A 20,221-nucleotide genomic window follows, 5' to 3' on the forward strand; every position below is an offset into this window, starting at 1 on the left:
ATATTTTCTCTGAGTATAGGATTCTCAGTTTTTTCTTCTTAGTGTGGTAAACATGCCACTACACTTCTGGCTTGCGTAGTTTTCAATGAGAAGTGCTTCTCTTAATGTAGTATGTCTTTTTTCTTATCGGTGCCTTAAAGATTTTCTTTTTATCTTTGGTTTTGAGTAGTTTGACTATGATTTCTGTAGTTGGTTTTGGGAAGTCAGAGGTATAATTTATCCTGCCTGTTCTCAGAACAGCTTCTGCCTGTGGTTTTAGTGTCTTTATTAGTTTTGGAAAATTCTCAGCATTTATTATCTCTTCAGATACTTGTTCTGCTCCATTCTCTTTCACTTCTAGGATTTCAGCTGCATGTGTGTTAAATCACTTGATTGTCCCACAGCTCTTGGATTTTGTTTTTTGTTTTTTCCCTTTCTGCTCACCCATATTTCCCCCTCTGTTTCATTTTGGACAGTCTCTTGCTTGATTCTCTTGAGTTTACTTTTGAGCCATTCCAAAGGTTTATTGAACTCTGTGTTCCCCTGATTCTCCTTTGTCAGGGTGGTTTTTTTCTTTCCTTTCTTGTAGAACTTATAATTTGGTTGAAAGATGGGTGTTTTATACGGGACAGTAGAGACTGAGGGCAGTAATATTTATGCCTGGCTATGTCTTTAGCATGGGCAGTTGAGTCAGTCTCATTGAGCTACATTTTGTATTGCTGGACACCCACAGTGCCTGTTAGGTTTCAAATTCTAGTCTAGAGTTACCTTTTTTAGGGTAAAATCTCATTTGCCGGAGGATTTTTCTTTTCTTTACTTTCCTTTTCTTTTTCCTTTTCCATTCCTTTTCTTCAAGATTTATTTATTTATTTGAGAGAGACTGTGCAGGAGTAGAGGGAGAGAGAGAATCTCAAGCAGACTCCCTGCTGAGAGTTGAGCCGGACCCAAGGCTGGATCCTAGTACTCTAAGATCATGACCGGAGGTGAAATCAAGAGTCAGATACTTAACTGAGCCTCCCAGGTTCTCCACCAGAGGATTTTTCTAATGTCTGCTCTACCTTCAACTTTGGATCTTACTTTCTTAGTTGTTACAGTATCTCAGAGAGGGTCTCTGTCCCTAATATTCCCTTCCCAGCAGTAGACTGATACTATTTATTGTCAATGTTTGCTAACACAGTCGGAGGGTGGGTGAGGGTGCTAGAGTGGGAGACAGTCTGTTTTCCATTTATCTGTTTCAGTTCTAGGCAGACAGTATATTCTCAGAGACTTTCTCAGTGGTTCCACCTCTCTCCCAGGGGTAGGGAATCTCTACAGGTCTAGGTCTATGATGTTTTCTATTCCTGTCTCAGGGATAGAGGGTGTTTTCTGTTAGCTTCCTTCAGTTTATGCAGAGTCCAACTAAAAATAGTTATTCCATAGAGTATATCTGTTAAGATTTTATAAATGTTTTTTGTATTCTGATCTGAAGCCATCTCCCTAGGCATTTTCCTAGACTTTTCTGTCAGTGGCACCAGAGATGGAGAGTTTTTGGCATCAAGAATGTTACTAAATAATATTTGTAAATACCATTTAATAAATAATGTATTTTCACCTTTCATATTGACTCTATAAGTTTTATTTCTTTAATTCTTTTTTTATTGAAGTATAGTTGATACATCATGTTAAATTAGTTTCAGGTGGGGGTGGCTGGGTGGCGTCAGTTGGTTAAGCAACTGCTTTCTACTCAGGTCATGATCTTGGGGTCCTAGGATCGTGTCTTGCATGGGGCTCCTTGATGGGCAGGGAGTCTGCTTCTCCCTCTCTCCTTCTGCCCCTCCCCCTGCCTGGGCTCTCTGTCTTCTTGTCAAATAAATAAAAATAAAATCTTTAAAAAATAATTAGTTTCAGGTGTACAGCATAGTGATTTAACTTCTCTATACATCATGCTGTACTCACAAGTGTAGCTACCATCAGTCACTGTACAATACTGTTACAGTACTATTGATTGTATCCCTTATGTTGCACCTTTTATCCCTATGAGTTGTTCATTCTATAACTGGAAGCCTATATCTCCCACTCCCCTTCACCCATTTTGTGTATCCTCCCCCCACTGCCCCTCTGGCAGCCTTCAGTTTGTTTTCTGTATTTGTGGGTCTGTTTCTGCTTTTTGTTTTATTCATTTGTTTCATTTTTTAGGTTACACATATAAATGAAATCATCTCACTTACCATAATACTTTCCAGCTCCATCCGTGTTGTCACAAATGTCAATATTTCATCCATTTTGTGTGGCTGAGTAATATTTGTGTGTGTGTGTGTGTGTGTACACATACAACATCTTCCTTATCCATTCATCTATCAGTGGACACCTGGGTTACATAAAAATAATGCTGCAATAAGCATAGGGGTGGATATATATTTTCAAATTAGTGTTGTCATTTTCTTTGAGTAAGTAGCCAGTAATGGAATTACTGGATCATATGGTATTTCTGTTTTTGATATTTTGAGGAGCCTCCATACCCTTTTTTTTTTTTTTTTTTTTTTTTAAAGATTTTATTTATTTATTTGTCAGAGAGAGAGCGAGCGAGAGCGAGCACAGGCAGAGTGGAGGCAGAGTCAGAGGGAGAAGCAGGCTCCCTGCAGAGCAAGGAGCCCGATGTGGGACTTGATCCCAGGACGCTGGGATCATGACCTGAGCTGAAGGCAGCTGCTTAACCAACTGAGCCACCCAGGCGTCCCTCCATACCCTTTTCTACAGGGGCTGCACAATTTATAATTTTACCAACAGTGTGCAAGGGCTCCCTGTTTCTCCAGTCCTCACCAACACTTGTTATTTCTTGTGTTTTCTATTCTAGCCATTCTGGCAGGTGTAAAGTGATACCTTTGTGGTTTTGTTTTGCACTTCCCTGATGATTAGTGATCTTGAGCATCTTTTCATGTGTCTTTTGGCTATCTGTATGTCTGTTTTGGAAAAAATGTCCATTCAGATCCTCTGCCTTTTTATTTCTTAAGTACTCCATGCCCATTGTGGAGCCCAACCTGTGGGGCTTGAGTTCACAACACTGACAAGAATCGGGTGCTTAACTGACTGAGCCACTCAGGTGCCCCATGTCCATTTTTAAATTCTATTATTTGGGTTTTTTTTTTAATTGAGTTGTATAAAAGTTATTTATATAGTTTGGGTATTAAGCCCTTAACAGATACATTATTTTTCAAATATTTTTTCACATTCAGTAGATACCCTTTTCATTTTTTCGATGATTTCCATCTCTATGCAAAAGATTTTTATTTTTGTTTCATATTATTTATATTTTATAAATATATTATTAATATTTATATTAATAGTTTTATATTTGCTTTTGTTTCCCTTGCTTAAAGAAACATATCTTGAAAAAATGTTACAACATCTGATGTCAAAAGAAATTACTACCTATATTTTCTTTTAGGAGTTTTATGGTTTCATGTTTCACATACAAATCTTCAGTCCATTTTTATTTTATTTTGTTTTGTTTTATTTTATTTTATTTATTTATTTTTTAAAATTTACTTGACAGACAGAGATCACAGGTAGGCAGAGAGCAAGCAGAGAGGAAGAAGCAGGCTCCCTGCTGAGCAGAGAGCCTGATGTGGGACTCTATCCCAGGACTCTATCCCAGGACCCGGGAATCGTGACCTGAGCTGAAGGCAGAGGCTTTAACCCACTGAGCTACCAAGGCGCCCCATTTTTATTTTATTTTTGTGTTTTGTGTAAGAAGGTGGTCTAGTTTCCCAGACCTGTTCAGTGTTTCCCAGCACCATTTATTGAAGAGACTGTCGTATTTTCATTGTACAATCTTTCCTTTTTTGTCATACATAAATTGATCATTTAAGTATGTGTTTATTTCTGGGCTGTTTATTCTGTTCCATCGATCTTTATATATTTTTTATGCCAATACTGTTTTGCTTTGATTACTTTAACTTTGTAATATATCTTGAAACCTGAGAGTCCTGGCTTTGTTGTTCTTTCTCAAGGTTGCTTTGAATATTGGGAGATAGGTGGGGGGTCTTTTGTGGTTCCATACAAATTTTAATATTGTTTGTTGTTGGTCTATGAAAGATGATGTTGGTATTTTAATAAGGATTCCATTGAATCTATAGATTCCTTCGGGTTTGAACTACTCTCTAATCATGCATTTTACTGACAAAAATTCTGCATGGCAAGTACTAGGTCAGTTTGGTTGTTTTAAACGATATGGCACTTCTGACACCAAAACTGTGGGTTTTTTCCCCTGTTATCAGTCAGTTTTTCAACTCTCTGGACACCAATTAGATGTTCTACAATTCAGTTCAATTCTGATACTGAGTACCTGGAATTAGTGCTGACCTCACAGGTTTGATCTGCCCCCTACTTAAGATGCCAGTCACAGGTCCTGGACCTTTGTTACTTCTTACCAGTTGGCTGTAAATCTAAGATTCCTCTGACCCCCTCTATGGGTTCGGTAATTTGTTAGAAATGGTTCACAGAACTCAGGAAGACACTTTAATTACTGTTACCAGTTTATTTTAAAGACGACAGCTCAGTAACAGCCAAATGGAAAGCTTTGCTCATGGAGATGAGGGATGTGGATGGGCCGGGAGGAAGACAAGATGCAGAACTTCCATGCCATCTCTGGGTCCACCCTTCCAGCACCGTGAGTGCTCACCAACTGGGAAGCTTTCCAGGCCTTGTGGTGTAGGGTTTTTTTGGTTTTTTTTTTTTTTTTTTTTAAATTTTATTTATTTACTAGACAGAGAGAGTGAGTCAGAGAGCACAAGCAGGGGGAATGGCAGAGAGGGGGAGAAGCAGGCTCCCCGCTGAGAATGGAGTCCAACCTGGGCTGAAGGCAGATGCTTAACTGACTGAGCCACCCAGGTGCCCAGGTTTAGGGATTTTTATTGTAAGTTCACTTATGTAGGCATGGTTGATTAAATAATTGGCTGTTGATTGGTTATTGGTGATTAACTCTGTTTCCGGACCTTTGGGAGTGAAGCTGAATATTTCAGCCCTTTAATCACATCTTTTCCTTGACTGGTAAACTGACATTTTGAGGCTGTGTAAATTAGGCCCACCTGGAGTCACTTCATTAGCATGTGAATGAACAGGGCTTATTGGATGAATAAGAAAAGATGCTCCTTTCATCTACATCACTCAGGAAGGATTTTTAGAAGCTCTTGTGTCAGGAACCTGGGATAACACCAAATACATATTTCTTATTATATCACAATATCACCCTATGGACTCAATAAAGAATTGTCGAATGAATGAATTTTTGTAATTGTTGTTGCTGTCCCTTTTTTATGCATAGCTCTTTTTATTTTTAATTACCATAATACTCATTTCTAAGAGTATAAAAAATGTCTTTTGTGGTCTCTATATATTTTACTTTTTAGGCCACCTGAGTGGCTCAGTGTGTTAAGCGTCAACCTTTGGCTTGGATCGTAATTTCAGGGTCCTCTGATCAAGCCCTGCATCTGGCTCTCTGCTCACTGGGGAATCTGATTCTCCCTCTCCCTCCCTCTGTGCTCTGTCTCTCAAATAAATAAATAGAAGTCTTTATATTTTACTTTTAAGAAATTGAATATATTTGACATGTAACATTGTGTAAATCGGAGGTATACAACTTGTTAATTTGATACATTTATATATTGTAATAAAGGGGCCCCTGGGTGGCTCAGTGGGCTAAAGCTCTGCCTTCAGCTCAGGTCATGATCTCAGGGTCCTGGGATGGAGCCCCGCTATGGGCTTTCTGCTCAGCAGGGAGCCTGCCTCCCCCACCCCCCTGCCTGCCTCTCTGCCTACTGTGATCTCTGTCAAATTAAAAAATATATATATTGTAATATGATTGCCATTTCATTTTTGAACTTTCACTTAGAGAACGTCCATCTTTTGAATAAAAATGTGTTTAAGTTTTACAGAGATTGAAGGAAATTCTATAATTATACAAAATTATTATCACATCATTGGGGCTTTTGAAGATGGGGGGAGGAGCTTTATCTTCTTTCTTTAGCCTTCATAAGGACTCCATAGAGAAAGAATATTCAGTGTGTGAGCCAGTGATATATGTACCTTAGAATAGATACAGTGTATTTTTAGCTAGTGCAGTAACAAGATGTATGAGAGGAAGAAGAGAAAGAAACAACATCATTGCACTGAAGTTTACCAAAGCCTTACTTGGAGATGGAGATAAGATTTGTTAAAGGTGATATCAGCTTCAAATTCCTCAGCAACTGAAACATCTAATGTTGGCTTTATCGTTTTTTTCCCAGGTGATCTACTGTTCTTTTGGTGGAACATCCAAAGGACTGCACTTCAATAACTTAATCGTTGGACTTGTCCTTCTTACGAGAGGCAGAGATGAAGAGAAAGCAAAATGTAAGCACTTTTATTATCTCAGAGTGATAATACTACATTGGTGTGTAGAATAATTTACCTGAAAATTCTGATGACGGTCAAAGCATTTGAGTTGATATTTCTCCAAAGGAAATACAAAAGTGACCAATAGGCGCTTGAAAAAATGCTCAACATAATCAGGTATTAGGGAAAGATACATTAAAATTAGAGTGCATATCTACCGGAATGGCTGAAACAAAAAAGACAGATTAGGATTGGTGAGGATGTAAAAGTTGCAACGCTCATACGTTGTTGTTGGGTGTGTAAAATAGGACTGTCACTTTCAGAAAACTGTTAGATAGTACTTCAAACTGTTACACATTGAGTTATCATATGACCTGGCAATTCCACTCCTATGTATATATCCAAGAAAATTGAAAAAATGTTTTCATTAAAAAAATATACCTGAGCATTCACAGAAGCACTGTGCATAATAGTAACAAGACGGAAACAACCCTAGTGGCCATCAACTGATGCATTCACCATAAACAAAATGTATATGTCTATACGATAATACACTACTTGACAATAAGAAGGAATAAAGTACAAATTAATGCTGCAACATGGATTAACCTGAAAATACGATGTTAAAGTTACAAATGCCAGTCACAGTAGGCCACATAGTGTGTAATTTTACATGTATATGAAATGTCTGGATTAAACAAATCCATAGACACAGTTGATTAGTGACTTCCAAGGGCTGGTGGACGACAGGAAAAATGGAAAACAACTGCTAATGAAGGTGGGTTTCTTTTCAGGTTTTTATTGAAAATTTCCCAAGGAAGGGGCACCTGGGTGGCTCAGTGGGTTAACCTTCTGCCTTCAGCTCAGGTCATGATCCTGGGGTCCTGGGAGTGAGTCCCAAACACGCTGAGCAGGGAGCGTGTTTCTCCGTTTCCTAGGCTTGTGCTCTCTTCTCTCTCACTCACTCTCTCTCTCAAATAAATAAGTAAAATCTTTAAAAAAAGAAAAATAAGTTTCCCAGTGGAAGTAAAGGCAAGTGTTTCTGTTTCATAGGATATACATATAACATTTTGCTCTAAGAATTCCCAGGTTTTTATCCTTGGCCACTGGATGTTGGGTCTTTCTCTCTTCCATCTTCCTTTTCTAACCTGCCTTCTGACTGCTTCCCCCAAATCTCTAAATCCCTGAATTTTTGTATTTTTTTTAAATCATTTTGCTTTTTTACAGTTTTATTGAGGTGTAATTGACTTAAAATAAAATGCAAAATATATAAAGTGTAGATTTTTATATGTTTAGACACATATATACCCACATCATCACAGTTAAGATACTGATCGTATCCTTAAAACCCAATTAGAATTTAACTGTGATCCTGGTTTTTCAAATTAGCATCCCTCTACCAACAAATACTAGAGGCTCCAGGCAGCCAGTAATTAAAAATAACATTTTTAGAGGGTCACAGACATAAGCATATATTAAAATTTTTTCATTTTTTAAAAAAAGATTTTATTTATTTATTTGAGAGAGAGCGAGCGAGCGTAGAAGCAGAGGGGAGAGGGAGGAGGGGAAGCAGACTCCTCTTTGAGCAGGGAGTCCAATGCAGAGCTTGATCCCAGGACCCCAGAATCATGTCGTGAACTGAAGGCAGATGCTTAACTGACTAAGCCACCTACCCAGGCGCCCCTCTTTATTTTTATTATACTGTTGTATTAGTTTTATAGGGATGCCCTAACAAAGTGCTGCAGACTTTCATAAGTGGCTTAAAACAACAGAAACTTAACTATCTTACAGTTCTGGAAACTGGAAGTCCAAATTGAAGATACTGGCAGGGCCCTGCGCCCTCTGAAACCTATAAAGAAGAATGCTTCCTTCCTGACTTTTCATGGTGTCATGTTGGATGTTCCTTGGCTTGTAGCTGCATCACTCCCAATTTCTGCCTGTCTTTACATGGCTTCCTTCTGACTGTGTTTTGTTTTCTCCTCTTACAGTCAGTCATGTTGGATTAGAGCCCACCGTGATGAACTCATATTAACTCGATTACATCTGCAAAGACCCTCTCCCAAATAAGGTCACATTTATGGGTACTGGGCTTTACCGTCTTTAGTGGAGAACACAGTTCAACCCATAACAGGTGGTCAAAGCACTCGAGCAGATAATCCATCTGAGGAAATTTGCAATGGGATGCAGGAAGGCAGGCAGGGAAACCTGCCATGCCTTCAGAGGAATGGAATGTCTCTTCTCTCTTTCTATCTTCTACCTTTCCAAATAAGTTCCCATTCACAAATACCTGGAGGTTGGGTTTCAACATATCTTTCTGGGAGATGCAGTTCAATCCGTAACAGCAATACTTCAAACATACATATAATATGTACATCCACCAAGCTTTATTCTTAACATTATATCATATTTGTTCCAGGTCTTATTTTTTAGGAAATAAAATATTACAGCCAAAGCATGGTGCTATCTCTCTGTATCTCTCCGTGGTTCTATCCCATTCTTCCCTTTACAGAGGTAACCACTCTGATGAATACAGTGCTCTTTCATTCCTCATGTAGGTCTTTATATAGTTATGATGTTGTAGAAACCCTTAAACATATCTTCACCTGTTTTTCAGATTTTAAACTATTTTAAGTAAATGGTATACGATACAGATTATTTTGCAGTTTGCTTTTTCCCTGAATATTTTTTATATTTATCCATCTTGAAATACTTACTTCCTTTATTCTAACTGCTATATAATATGTCATAGTGTGTGTATATCTCAGTTTACCTATTTTCTTATTGATAGACATTTATCTTTTTTCCCTCTGAGTTTTGCTATTACTGATAATACTCCAGTGAACATTGTTGTATCTCATGCACATGTGTGAAAGTTTCTCAAGGGTGGAAGTTGAGTTGCTTAGAATCTGAATTTCTAGCATATATTCCCTTTGCTAGACTTGGCCAAGTGAATCTCCAAAGTGGTTGCAGTAATTCATATTCTTAGTAACAGTGTATAATAGTTCCTGTTTCTCCCAGTTTATTGCTAACACTTAGTATTGTCACACCTAAACGTTTTTGCAAATGTGCTGTGTTTGAAAAGATACCACATTGCTGTTTTAATTTGTATTGCTGGTTTTCATTTTCTTTCTTTCTTTTTTTTTTTTTAGGAATAAATTAAATTATATATTTATAAAGTGTTTGGCACTGGTAATCACTCAGTAATATTTACCTCTCTCTTCCTTTCCTACTTCTACCAAGGTATATCTAAGCCATGGTAAGTTTAATTTATTCTTTTTTTTTCCTAGACATTTTTAGTCTTTTTGCAAGTGAATCTGGGAGCTATGTTATACGGGAAGAAATGGAAAGAATGCTCCATGTGGTGGATGGTAAAGTCCCAGATACACTCAGGAAGTGTTTCTCAGAGGTATATTTAAAGATTTACATTTCATCTCTGCTTATTACAAAGTATTAATTCTTAGATGTTTATGTGCAACATATTATTGACATTTTTGTTTTTAATGGTTGATGTTTCAACGGTTTATGTGCTGTGCTCAGAGGTCCATGACATTTAACTAATGCTGTTATTTGTGAATCTGAAAATTCCCAATTCTGCTTTAAAGAAGTGTCTGTACTTACGGTATAATGAAACACACTCTTACATTCTGACACCAACACAACGGGTGATCTGCAGGAAGCTGAGCGTTGCTCACATTGTAGTGTCATTGCTTTTCATTGTACAAATGGCCTTGAGCCATCTGTTACTCTGGGACGTGTCAAGGCTTATTTTGTCATTCATTTGACTTAACGGATTTGCATAGTGAAATATTTGGGTCTGAAAAACTTGTTATTTTTTTTCTGTTTTCATAAATATATTTTTATTGTAGAAAACCTAAACAATTAAAAAAAAAAAGCATATCTTTAACAGAGCATATTCTCCACCCCACCTCCCCTACCCTTTTCATTGGTCTGCTAATATGGGAAAAGTCCCTAGAGATGGTAGAGTAAAAACCCTTTTAGAATATTCTGATCCTTTCCTGCAGCACACTCAGTGCTGCGTATTTCTTATGGCTGGCTGTTTGACTCATTTGCATTTCACAGATAGGACAGCCCCTTGCTGCTCATAGTTTTATTCAGCTTAATTTAGTCACCTTCCTGTGTAGGCACTGATTGTCAGTACTCCAGCCATATGCATATATGTGGTTCTAACGTCTCTTTGGACCCTCTAACTTTAGCTTTTCACTATTCTGTCTTTGAGTTTCTTCTGAGTTGATAGCACCTGGAGATTTCCCTTTCTTGCTTTGAGCTCGCTGGTATGGTTTTTGGTCACTTTTATGGTGTTACATTTTACTCAGCATTTCTGTGTGTTTGTTACAAAAAGTTTGGTTTCCTGCATTTTATAAGGGGGATAGGTGGAGATAGGCAGGAGGTGGCTGAGTGGAGTTATTTTGTTTAGGGTAGTTGGGAAAGGCTTGTCAGATAAAGTGACATTTGAACCAAGAATTTAAAGGATGAGAGATACAACCTGCAGATATCTGGGAAAGCATTTTTCAAGAAGAGAATACTGTAAAGGCCCTGAGTGGGGAGCGTGTTTGACATGTCCAAGCAACAAGTAACCTCCCGTAGAGTAAGAGAATAGTAGGAAATGAAGTTACAGAGGTTGGGGAAGGATGGGGGTGGGATGAGGTGGGGAGATTATATGTGGCTCTGTAGGACAGTGTGAGTTCTTTGACTTTTACCCTGAGTGAGATAAAACACTGGAGGGTTTTGGGCAGAGGAATGAATACATGAGGGTTGTTTTCTTGTTTGTTTTTAAGATTATTTATTTGAGAAAGAGTGTGGAGGGGAGGGGCAGTGGGAGAGGGAGAAAGAGAATCTCAAGCTCCACTGAGTGCAGAGCCCACCCGCCTCAATCTGATGACCCCAAGATCATGACCTGAGCCAAAACCAAGAGTAGGACACCTAACTAACTGAGCCAAGGAGCCCCAACATAAGGTTTTGTTTTTGTTTTTGTTTTAATATTTTATTTATTTGACAGAGAGAAATCACAACTAGGCAGAGAGGCAGGAGGAAGCAGGCTCCCTGTGGAGCAGAGAGACCGATGCGGGGCTCGATCCCAGGACCCTGGGATCATGACCTGAGCTGAAGGCAGAGGCCCCAACCCACTGAGCTACCTAGGCGCCCCCCAACATAAGGTTTTTAAAAACATGATCAGTTTGGCTCTTCTGTAGAGGGTAGGCTAAACAGAGACCACCTGAGGTATCTGAATAATCCAGGTAAGAGGTGGTAGTCATGTAGATCATGGTATAGTTGTGAGGTGATGAGGTTTCAGATTCTGCATTTATTTTAGAGAGAGAGTTGACAGGAATTTTTCTTGTATTGATTATGGGCTGTGGTAGAGAGAGAAGAGGAGATGACTAAGGTGTTTGGCTTGATTTATGAAGTAAATGGAACTTCCTTTAATTACTATGGCTTATATATTAGAGGTAAAAGTTTGGGGTTTTGATATCAAGGGAGATTAAGAACATAATTAAATTTGAAAATCACTTTAGACATTAAAGTGGAGATGTCAGTTGTCCTTTTTGATATATGATTTAGCATTCATGAGGTAGGATTTGTTGGCTTACAGTTGAGGATGAGATCATCTTGGAGTGAATTTAGATAGAAAACAGATTGGAAGACTGAGTCCTGTACTCCAATGTTCAGAGATTAATGAGTTGAAGAAGAATCAAAACAGGAGCCTGAGGAATAACCTGTGAGGAGAACCAAGAGAATAGTGCTCTGGAAGCCAAGTGATGAAAGTGTTTTAAAAGAAAGGAGTACTTACACCAAATAAACTGAAAGGTCAAGTGAGTTGACTTTTGATCATTGAGAAGTGGTTATTAGATTTGGCAGTGTAGAGGAAGGTCACTGGTGTAGGTCCTGTGGAGTTAAAAAAATCACTGGAGTTAGGATACTGAAAGAAGTTGGCTCATAAGAGGATATTGTAAGGGGGGAAGTGGAATGTTTAAAATTGCATTTAATGGAAAGGGAACAGTTACTATAATAAAAAGATCATAAGACTGTTATTAAGGCTGCGGTTAAGTGTTGTAAGAAGGACAAGATCTTTGGAAGAGGAAAGATCAAAGAAATTAGAGTCCCCAGTTTTGGAATACTCATGAAGAGGCTATTTAAATCACTAGATGCTTGTGATTGGTTTAAAAAAAAAAAAAAACAAAACCAAAACAGCAAGGTAAATGTGCTAATTTTTTATCTGATTCAACTATTTGATCTATTAACCTGATGTAATTTCTGAGTAATCTGACTGATTATCATGTCCAAACCCTTGATTTTCAAGTTAACCATGTTTCAGTATAAGTATATATGATATAATACTCATATTAGAATAGATATATTTGGACCTCCCATAACACAACACCTCCCATAACACAACAACAAAAAACCCCCAAAACTATAAAGAGAAGCACTGTGGACCTAGTACCTAGATTTAAGTGACATGGAATGGGTTTCAGCTTTTTCTGTCTTGTGCTTTTATTAGCCTTGATGAAGTTATAAAGGAATCCATGTAGGAGTTGTTGTATTCTTTTCTTACTGAATATTTTCTTATGTTGTCAGTTTTTAAGGTGGAAATTCATATTTTATATTGTTCTTTAAAGATGTATCAGTTTCAGGAGCCTGTTATTTTTAATTGCCCTATGTTAAATTGGAATTTTTTTTCCCCTAAACTATTGTGACAATTTATAAAAGGAAACTTTGTGTTTGCTGCCTTTTTTTAGAAGACATCCATGACTCAAAAACATAAAAAGTTGGGTTTAACAGATGGAATTTGGGTGTTACCAGGATTGCAGTGATCTGAATGGATAGTTGGAGTTCTGAGATTACTTCATATTTTACTAAGTCAGCCACCAAGTGTGATGTATAACTTAGGCTTAGAAACTTTTTACTGCCTGGGTTTAGTCATATCCCTGTCACTGTATAACTTAAATATTTCACTTTTTAATGCCTCAGTTTTCTCTTGTGTGAAATAGGGATGATAGTAGTATCTCCTATAGAGGGTTACTTTGAAGATTAAATTAATATAAACATGTTTAGGGCTGCCTGTCTCGTTCATTTGGGGGGGGGGGTTGTGACTCTTGATCTCAGGATTGTGAGCTTGAATCCCATGTTGGGTATAGACATTACTTAAAAATATTATTTAAAATTTTAGAACAGTGCTTAGGGAATTGAAAGCAGTATTGACTATATGGGAAGGTGGTAGAAGTGCCTATTTTAATTGGCAACTTCTTTCTTTCTTAGTATGTAAGGGTGCATTTTATAACAATAACATCTTAGCTTCACTGAAACCATTGATACTACTTGTTTCATTGTATCTAAGATCCCATCGATTAGAAGATGTACCTGCATGTATTACAAAGAAAGAAAAAAAACCTGCTAGTTATAACTGAAGGACACTATTGATTTTAAAACTCATCCCAATTTACACATTAACATGTATAAAAATATGTGCAAGCTTTTGGATATATACTGCTAATCCTCTTTCTAGACTAAATGTGGGAAACAGAGAAAGAATATGGGTGTGATCCCTGATCTCTGCACATGCTGGCAATGTCCTCTCATGTCCCTGCAGCAGCTCTGAATGCCACCTTCTTCCATTCAGAAAAACAAGACTTTCACTGTTGTTTTGATTTGGGTTATACTGTTAAATCTTCTGAAACTACTACGTGAAGTATATTACTGTACTTAATAGGATGCTTCCAAATAATGTAGAAATTATTTCTACCATATATCACTTTTAGGTTATGAGTTATTTGTATCCCTTAATATTTCTATCAGGATTAGACCCGATAGGCTCCTGAATGTCAGTTTTCATTGTATTTCCATGTGGGTTGCTTCTCTCTTTTTTCCATAGAAACATCTGGCCCTCATTCACCCTAAGTCCTCTTGTCTCCCAGGCAAAGAAATTGATTTACATAGCTATATGATGTTCTTTCTCAGCCCAGATACTTTTTTTAATCCAGGATTTAGAAAGCAAAATATTTGACAAGAAAGCAAAGAAATAGAAATCTACTTGTTTCTTTTTGTATTCTAGTTGATTTATGAATACATGTTTTCAATGATGCCTTCTGTAAGAGGGCCCCAGGACAGTTGTTTTAAATTTGCCCTGGAAATTTAAAAGAGCATATGAATACCACACATACTTAATTAAAAATGCTACTTATGACAGATTCAGGTGCTAAAGAAGAGGGATAAGGCAAGTAAAAAATTAGCCTTCTTAAATATAGGAAAAAATGCAGCTTATGGATTTCAGGATATACCTTAGTAAATAAAATATGGCTTATTAGTAACAATGCACTGCTTTAATGAATTGATAAAATAATTTACAATTAGCAAATAGATTTTATGGAAATAGAAGTTCTTAAGTACAGGTATTTTTGAAAGCACTTTGATTTCCAGGTATACAATCTGTAGTGTTATTTAGATTAATCATTCCTTTGTAGATAGTAGAAAGGTAAATGTCAATGAATTGTAAATTTCAGGTTGTGCAAGTTCTAAGCAAGATACGGTAAAATTTGACTAAATCTATGGGTTTGTATTTTTTCCTTTTAGGGTGAAAAGGTAAACTATGAAAAGTTTAGAAATTGGCTTCTTCTAAACAAAGATGCTTTTACCTTCTCTCGTTGGCTACTATCTGGAGGTGTTTATGTGACCCTCACTGATGATAGTGATACTCCCACTTTCTACCAAACTCTAGCTGGAGTCACACATTGTAAGTAATGGCATTTTGTTGTTTTCTATTCACTTTTTAATACAGTTGCCTGGTTATATGACAATATGCCTAGTAAGGAGAATTTTATTGTCAGTGGTTTTTTTCTTCCAAAGTGTAAAAAATAAAGTACTGGAACACTTGGTACATAGCTGAAAAGGAAAACTCTTTTTCTCTACTCACCAAATACTTTTGTGCTTCATATGTGTGGGAGTTTCCCCCACACAAAGCAATTCACCAATGCTCTGTAGATACCAGTGGATGTTCTACAGTTCAGTTCAGTTCTTACATACTGTCTACCTGGGAGTGAGCACAGACCACACAGATTTAGGGCTCAGTCTATCTGCTGCCCACATCAGAGGCCAATCACAAATCTTGGTTGTTGCCAGTGCTTCTGATCAACCAGCTCTAAATGAGATGATCTCCCTCCTTGGGTTGGATAATTTGGTAGAAGAGCTCATAAAACTCAGGGAAACAGTTTATGTTTACTGACTTAATATATATAAGAAGGATTGTGTTAAAACAATACAGATGAACAGCCAGATGAAGAGATACATAGGGCAAGTTTGGAAGGGTCCCAGGCACCGGAGCTGGGATGCGTCAGTCCTTCTGGCATGGATGTTGATGTTCATCAATCCAGAAACTCTCCAAAACCCATACTTCTGGAATTTTTATGGAGGCCTTATCACCTATAGGTATGATCAGTTATTAACTCTATTTCCAGTCTCTAGTAGGGCTGAAAGTTCCAAGTTTCTAATTATGGCTTGGCCTTTCTGGTCACCAGCCCCGTTCCAGAAGCCCACCAAGAGTCACCACAAGCATTATAATGAAAGACTGCTATCACCTAGGAAGTTACAAGGGATTTAGGACGACTTTGTCAGAAACCTTGTCACTCAGGAAGTTAAAAGAGTTTGGTCAAAGACCAAATATTGCCGGGAGCCGGGGGCAGAAACCAATTTCACACTATTTCATAATAGCGCTCTACTTATTGTCCATAACCAAGTGGTATTAGTTTCCTAAAGTTATTCTAACAAATTAGCTCAGTTCTGGAAACTGAAATCAAGGTGGTAACACGTTCCTCTGAAGGCCCAGGGAAGAATCCTTCCTTGACTCTCCCAGCTTCTGGTGACCCCAAGTTTTGCTTGCGGTCATTTAACTTTACTTTCTGCCCCCATCTTCCAGTGGCCTTCTCTGTATCTCTCTGTGTCCTCACCTTTTCTTATAAGGACACTCGTTACTGGATTTAGGCCCCAGCCTAAATTCAGGGTGCTGAATTCATTACATCTACAAAGACCCTATTTCCAAATAAGGTCATATTCTGAGGTTCCAGGTGGTCATGAATTTTTGAGGGATATCATTGAACCCACTACTATATAGGCCTTAAGTGTTAATTTCTACTGTTCTTTCCTGTAGGTACAGAAAAATACCTGCACTGGGCTTTTGCTAATGCTGTTTCTTAATACTGGAATCCTTTTTCCTTTCCTTCTCTCCATAAATCCTAGTCATCTTTGAAGACTTAAATCACATGCCCCTTTGTTTCCATGAAACCTTTTCTTTCCCTACTGTGGGAAATCATCTGTCATTCCTCTGAACTATCATAACACCTTTTTTGTACCCTTCTTGGATGAGCTTACCAATTTCCACCTTTTATTATAATTATTTATAGCATTCTATTTATGTGCACATGTCATCTCTCTTTTTTTAGAGAAAGACACAGTGAGAGTGGGGGTGAGGAAGGGGCAGAGAGAGGAGAGAGAGACTGCTGAGCAGGTTCCATGCGGGGTGAGGAAGGGGCAGAGGGAGAAGGAGAGAGAGACTACTGAGCAGGTTCCATGCCCAGTGGGGAGCCTGTGTACATGTCATCTCTCTTAAATCATAGAATCTATATTATTCTTTCCTCTCTCTCCCTCTGTGCCAAGCCTTAAAAATAAGTATTTGTTGACTGAATAGGGTACCTTGGGTGTCAAGTACTGTTTTTATCTGTTGCTTTATGGAACTTAGGACTGGTTATTAATTATACAGCAGCTACTTTTCTGCCCATTTTCATTCCATTCTTACCAGAAGTTCCAACAGATTCTGGCATGAATAGGCAATGAACTTGATTTTACTACTTTTCTGTGCCCTTGTCTTTACTTTTGATAGGAAGCCTCTTTAAAAAAATTGTTTTGCATAAAAAATTAGGGACTTTTTTTTTTACACTCACAGTAAGCTCTAACTTAACATTAATATTTAAATTGTTAGTATTATGTATATTTTGCTGAACTTTTGGTTTCATATTTGATTGTATGGTAAATTATTTTTCTGTTAATACTGACTAAGAGTGTGAGTACTCCCCTTTAATGATTTGTGTTAAAGAAAAAATTATTCTGACACTTGTTAAAGTAATAAGGAAGACTTAAATCCAAGACTTCTACAGTAGTCTGTAGTCTCTCTAGTAGTCTAGAGAGAGATGGGTCAAAACAGGGACAGATAAGGAGCTGTAGCCAGGGAGTGAGGTGAGGTGGTCAGAGGAGATGTCAAGGGTAAGGGGAATTCTTCCTAAAGGCAAGCCAAGAACTTACACATCAAAGGTGGGGTTTGAGGAACTTGATCAGATATCAAGGGTAGGCAGACAACTTGGCAGGATTCTTTGCTAAGACTGGATCTGAAGACTGGTTGGGGGCCAAGTTGGAGGCCTAGTAGAAAGGAGGCCTCAAAGAAGCAGGACTAAAGTGTGGTCAAGGAGAAAGTCTTTTTGTCAGTTTCTTTTCTTTCTTTCTTTTTTTTTTTTTTAATTTATTTATTTGACAGAGATCATAAGAAGGCAGAGAGGAAGGCAGAGAGAGAGGAAGGGAAGCAGGCTCCCCGCTGAGCAGAGATTTCCCTGATGTGGGGCTTGATCCCAGGACCCTGGGATCAGGATCATGACCTGAGTCAAAGGCAGAGGCTTTAACCCACTGAGCCACCGGGGCGCCCCCTTTTTGTCAGTTTCTTGAGGTTAAATTAGGTCTGACATACTTTGCAGATGCAAATGCTGCTTATTCCTTATTTTGGAAAGCACTGTAGTATTACGGATTACAGATTTACTTAAATTCAGTCAGAATAATTTTCAAAATGTTAAAAATGTTATCCCATTATGTGGTTCCATTTTTATTTGAAAGTGATCTTTTCTATTTAGCTTTTTATCATTTGGGAAGATTTCTTAAATTTTTAATAGTGTTTGAAAGTTATAATTCCTTTGCCTTGTTAAAAATATTTATCTTGAATTATTTAAAGCAAATATTAATGTAGATGCATTGTTTTACCTGTAATAATGGCCTTCTAATTTCTAAACTGAGTGATTTCTTCTTAGGGTCATTGTATCTACTCATATCTCACTGCCGCATTTTAGCACTATTGACCATTCAGTTTTCATGAAATTCTCTTTTTTGGCTTTTGAAACATTGTAGTTTCCTCGCTTTTGTTATTGTTTGGGTTCTGTTTTTTTTGTGGAGTTTTTTTTTTTTTTTTTTTTTTTGAGTTTTCTTTACTGCTCTCCTTTTTCTTCTACCATTTAAATGTAAGTTATTTCTCATGGGTTCACCTTTGGCCCTATTTTCTTCTTAGATGATGTGCATGCTTTTATTTCACTACAGCCATTTCCATTGCTTTGCCTATCCATCATATCTCTGTGGGTGATACTTTTTTTTTTTTTTTTTTAAGATTTTATTTATTTGACAGACAGAGATCACAAGTAGGCAGAGAAGCAGGCAGAGAGAGGAGGGAGCAGGCTCCCCGCTGAGTAGAGAGCCTGATGCGGGGCTCGATTCCAGGGCCCTGGGATCATGACCTGAGCCAAAGGCAGAGGCTTTAACCCAGTGAGCCACTCAGGTGCCCCTGCAGGTGATTGATGAAGTTTTCTGGTCTTGCTTATCTCAAACTCTATATCATTTTAATCAGTGTCTCCTGAATATTAGTGGAAGGCAAGATTCAGCTGAGTAAACTTGAAGATCAAATTGGCTTTATTCAAATCATGAGCTCAGCAGTATCCCGTCTAGCAAATAGGAGCTCTGAGGAATTGTAAAAAAAATGAAAGGCCTTTATAGGCAGAAGGAAGTGGGAGTAGGGATAGGAGGATGGAGTTTCTAAAACAGAGTGGATTGTTAGATTGTTTCAGGTAAGGTCATCTTCTTTTGGGGGAATGGCAGGGGTCTGTCAGGTGCTGATCAGGTAATTCCAGATTGACTGGTTAAAGGTCAATTCTGGAAGAGGGTGAAACTACAGTTAGATTAGATATTAAATCTTTGTTTGCTGCGCGAGGCTCAGCACAGGTGACTCCATTTGGGGCCTACTGGTTTTTTTGTTTTGTTTTGTTTTTCTTATTCTTTTTCTTTTCATTTCTTACTCTTACTCTTACCAGAGCTCAGATCAAGACAGACACTTAACCAGTTAAACCACCGGGTGCCCCTGTTGTTCCTTTTTAAAACGACGTATATTCTAACATCTTAATCTCGTATGTAAAATCAGATTCACGTTTCCTTGCTTTCAACCCACCTAAAGGTTTGGAAAGCAAACAATGTGTTCTTCCTCCTGTCTCTTCTGTCGTGGTTAATAGTATTTGTAATTCCAGTCATCCAATTTGAGATTAATTTTGACTTTTCCTTGTCAGGCTTCACATTAGATCCTATCAGTCTTAGCCATATTTCTTACATCTTTCTTTCCTGTTGCCATCATTGCAATATTTGTCCTTATTTATCTGTTAATGCTAGGAAAGAATAAAGGACAAATTTGTTGTGTTTGTTGTTGTTTAGTTTACATTAAAAAATATAAACTCTCCCTGCTCCAGAATCTTTGAGGAGTCTTAATGTTCTATAGAACAAAGTGTAGGCTTCTTAGTGTGGCTCTAAAGTCTCTTAGTTTCCTATTCTTAATTATCCGTATTCATTTTTCCTTACATATGTTCTGTGCTTCATCCCCAGAGCACTGCTCAGTCTTCCATAACTATACCCCCATGAGCTTTTACAGCTACCCTATACATCACTCCTAATATTCCTTCAATTAAGATTGTATTTCATCTTTCAGCCCTTGACAATTGAAATACATTGTCCTCAAAGCCCAGTTCGTATGCTTTCTTTTTCTTCATGCTTTCTCCATTTTCTTCAGTTTGAATTAATTACTTTCCATTTGCAT

At 37.8% G+C, this 20,221-nt stretch overlaps 1 protein-coding gene across 2 annotated transcripts in view; it reads left to right on the forward strand.

Moving 5' to 3' along the window:
• Positions 1–20,221, forward strand: part of USP32 (ubiquitin specific peptidase 32) — a 223,107-nt gene that overhangs the window by 107,407 nt on the left and 95,479 nt on the right. For both annotated transcript variants that reach the window (XM_059149812.1, XM_059149813.1), the window contains exons 3-5: positions 6,243–6,348; positions 9,618–9,736; positions 14,917–15,076. In XM_059149812.1, the coding sequence (XP_059005795.1) occupies positions 6,243–6,348; positions 9,618–9,736; positions 14,917–15,076 (385 nt within the window). The remainder of the gene's footprint in view (positions 1–6,242; positions 6,349–9,617; positions 9,737–14,916; positions 15,077–20,221) is intronic.

Source organism: Mustela lutreola, chromosome 15 (genome assembly GCF_030435805.1).
Source record: "Mustela lutreola isolate mMusLut2 chromosome 15, mMusLut2.pri, whole genome shotgun sequence".
Classification (NCBI taxonomy): Eukaryota; Metazoa; Chordata; class Mammalia; order Carnivora; family Mustelidae; genus Mustela; species Mustela lutreola.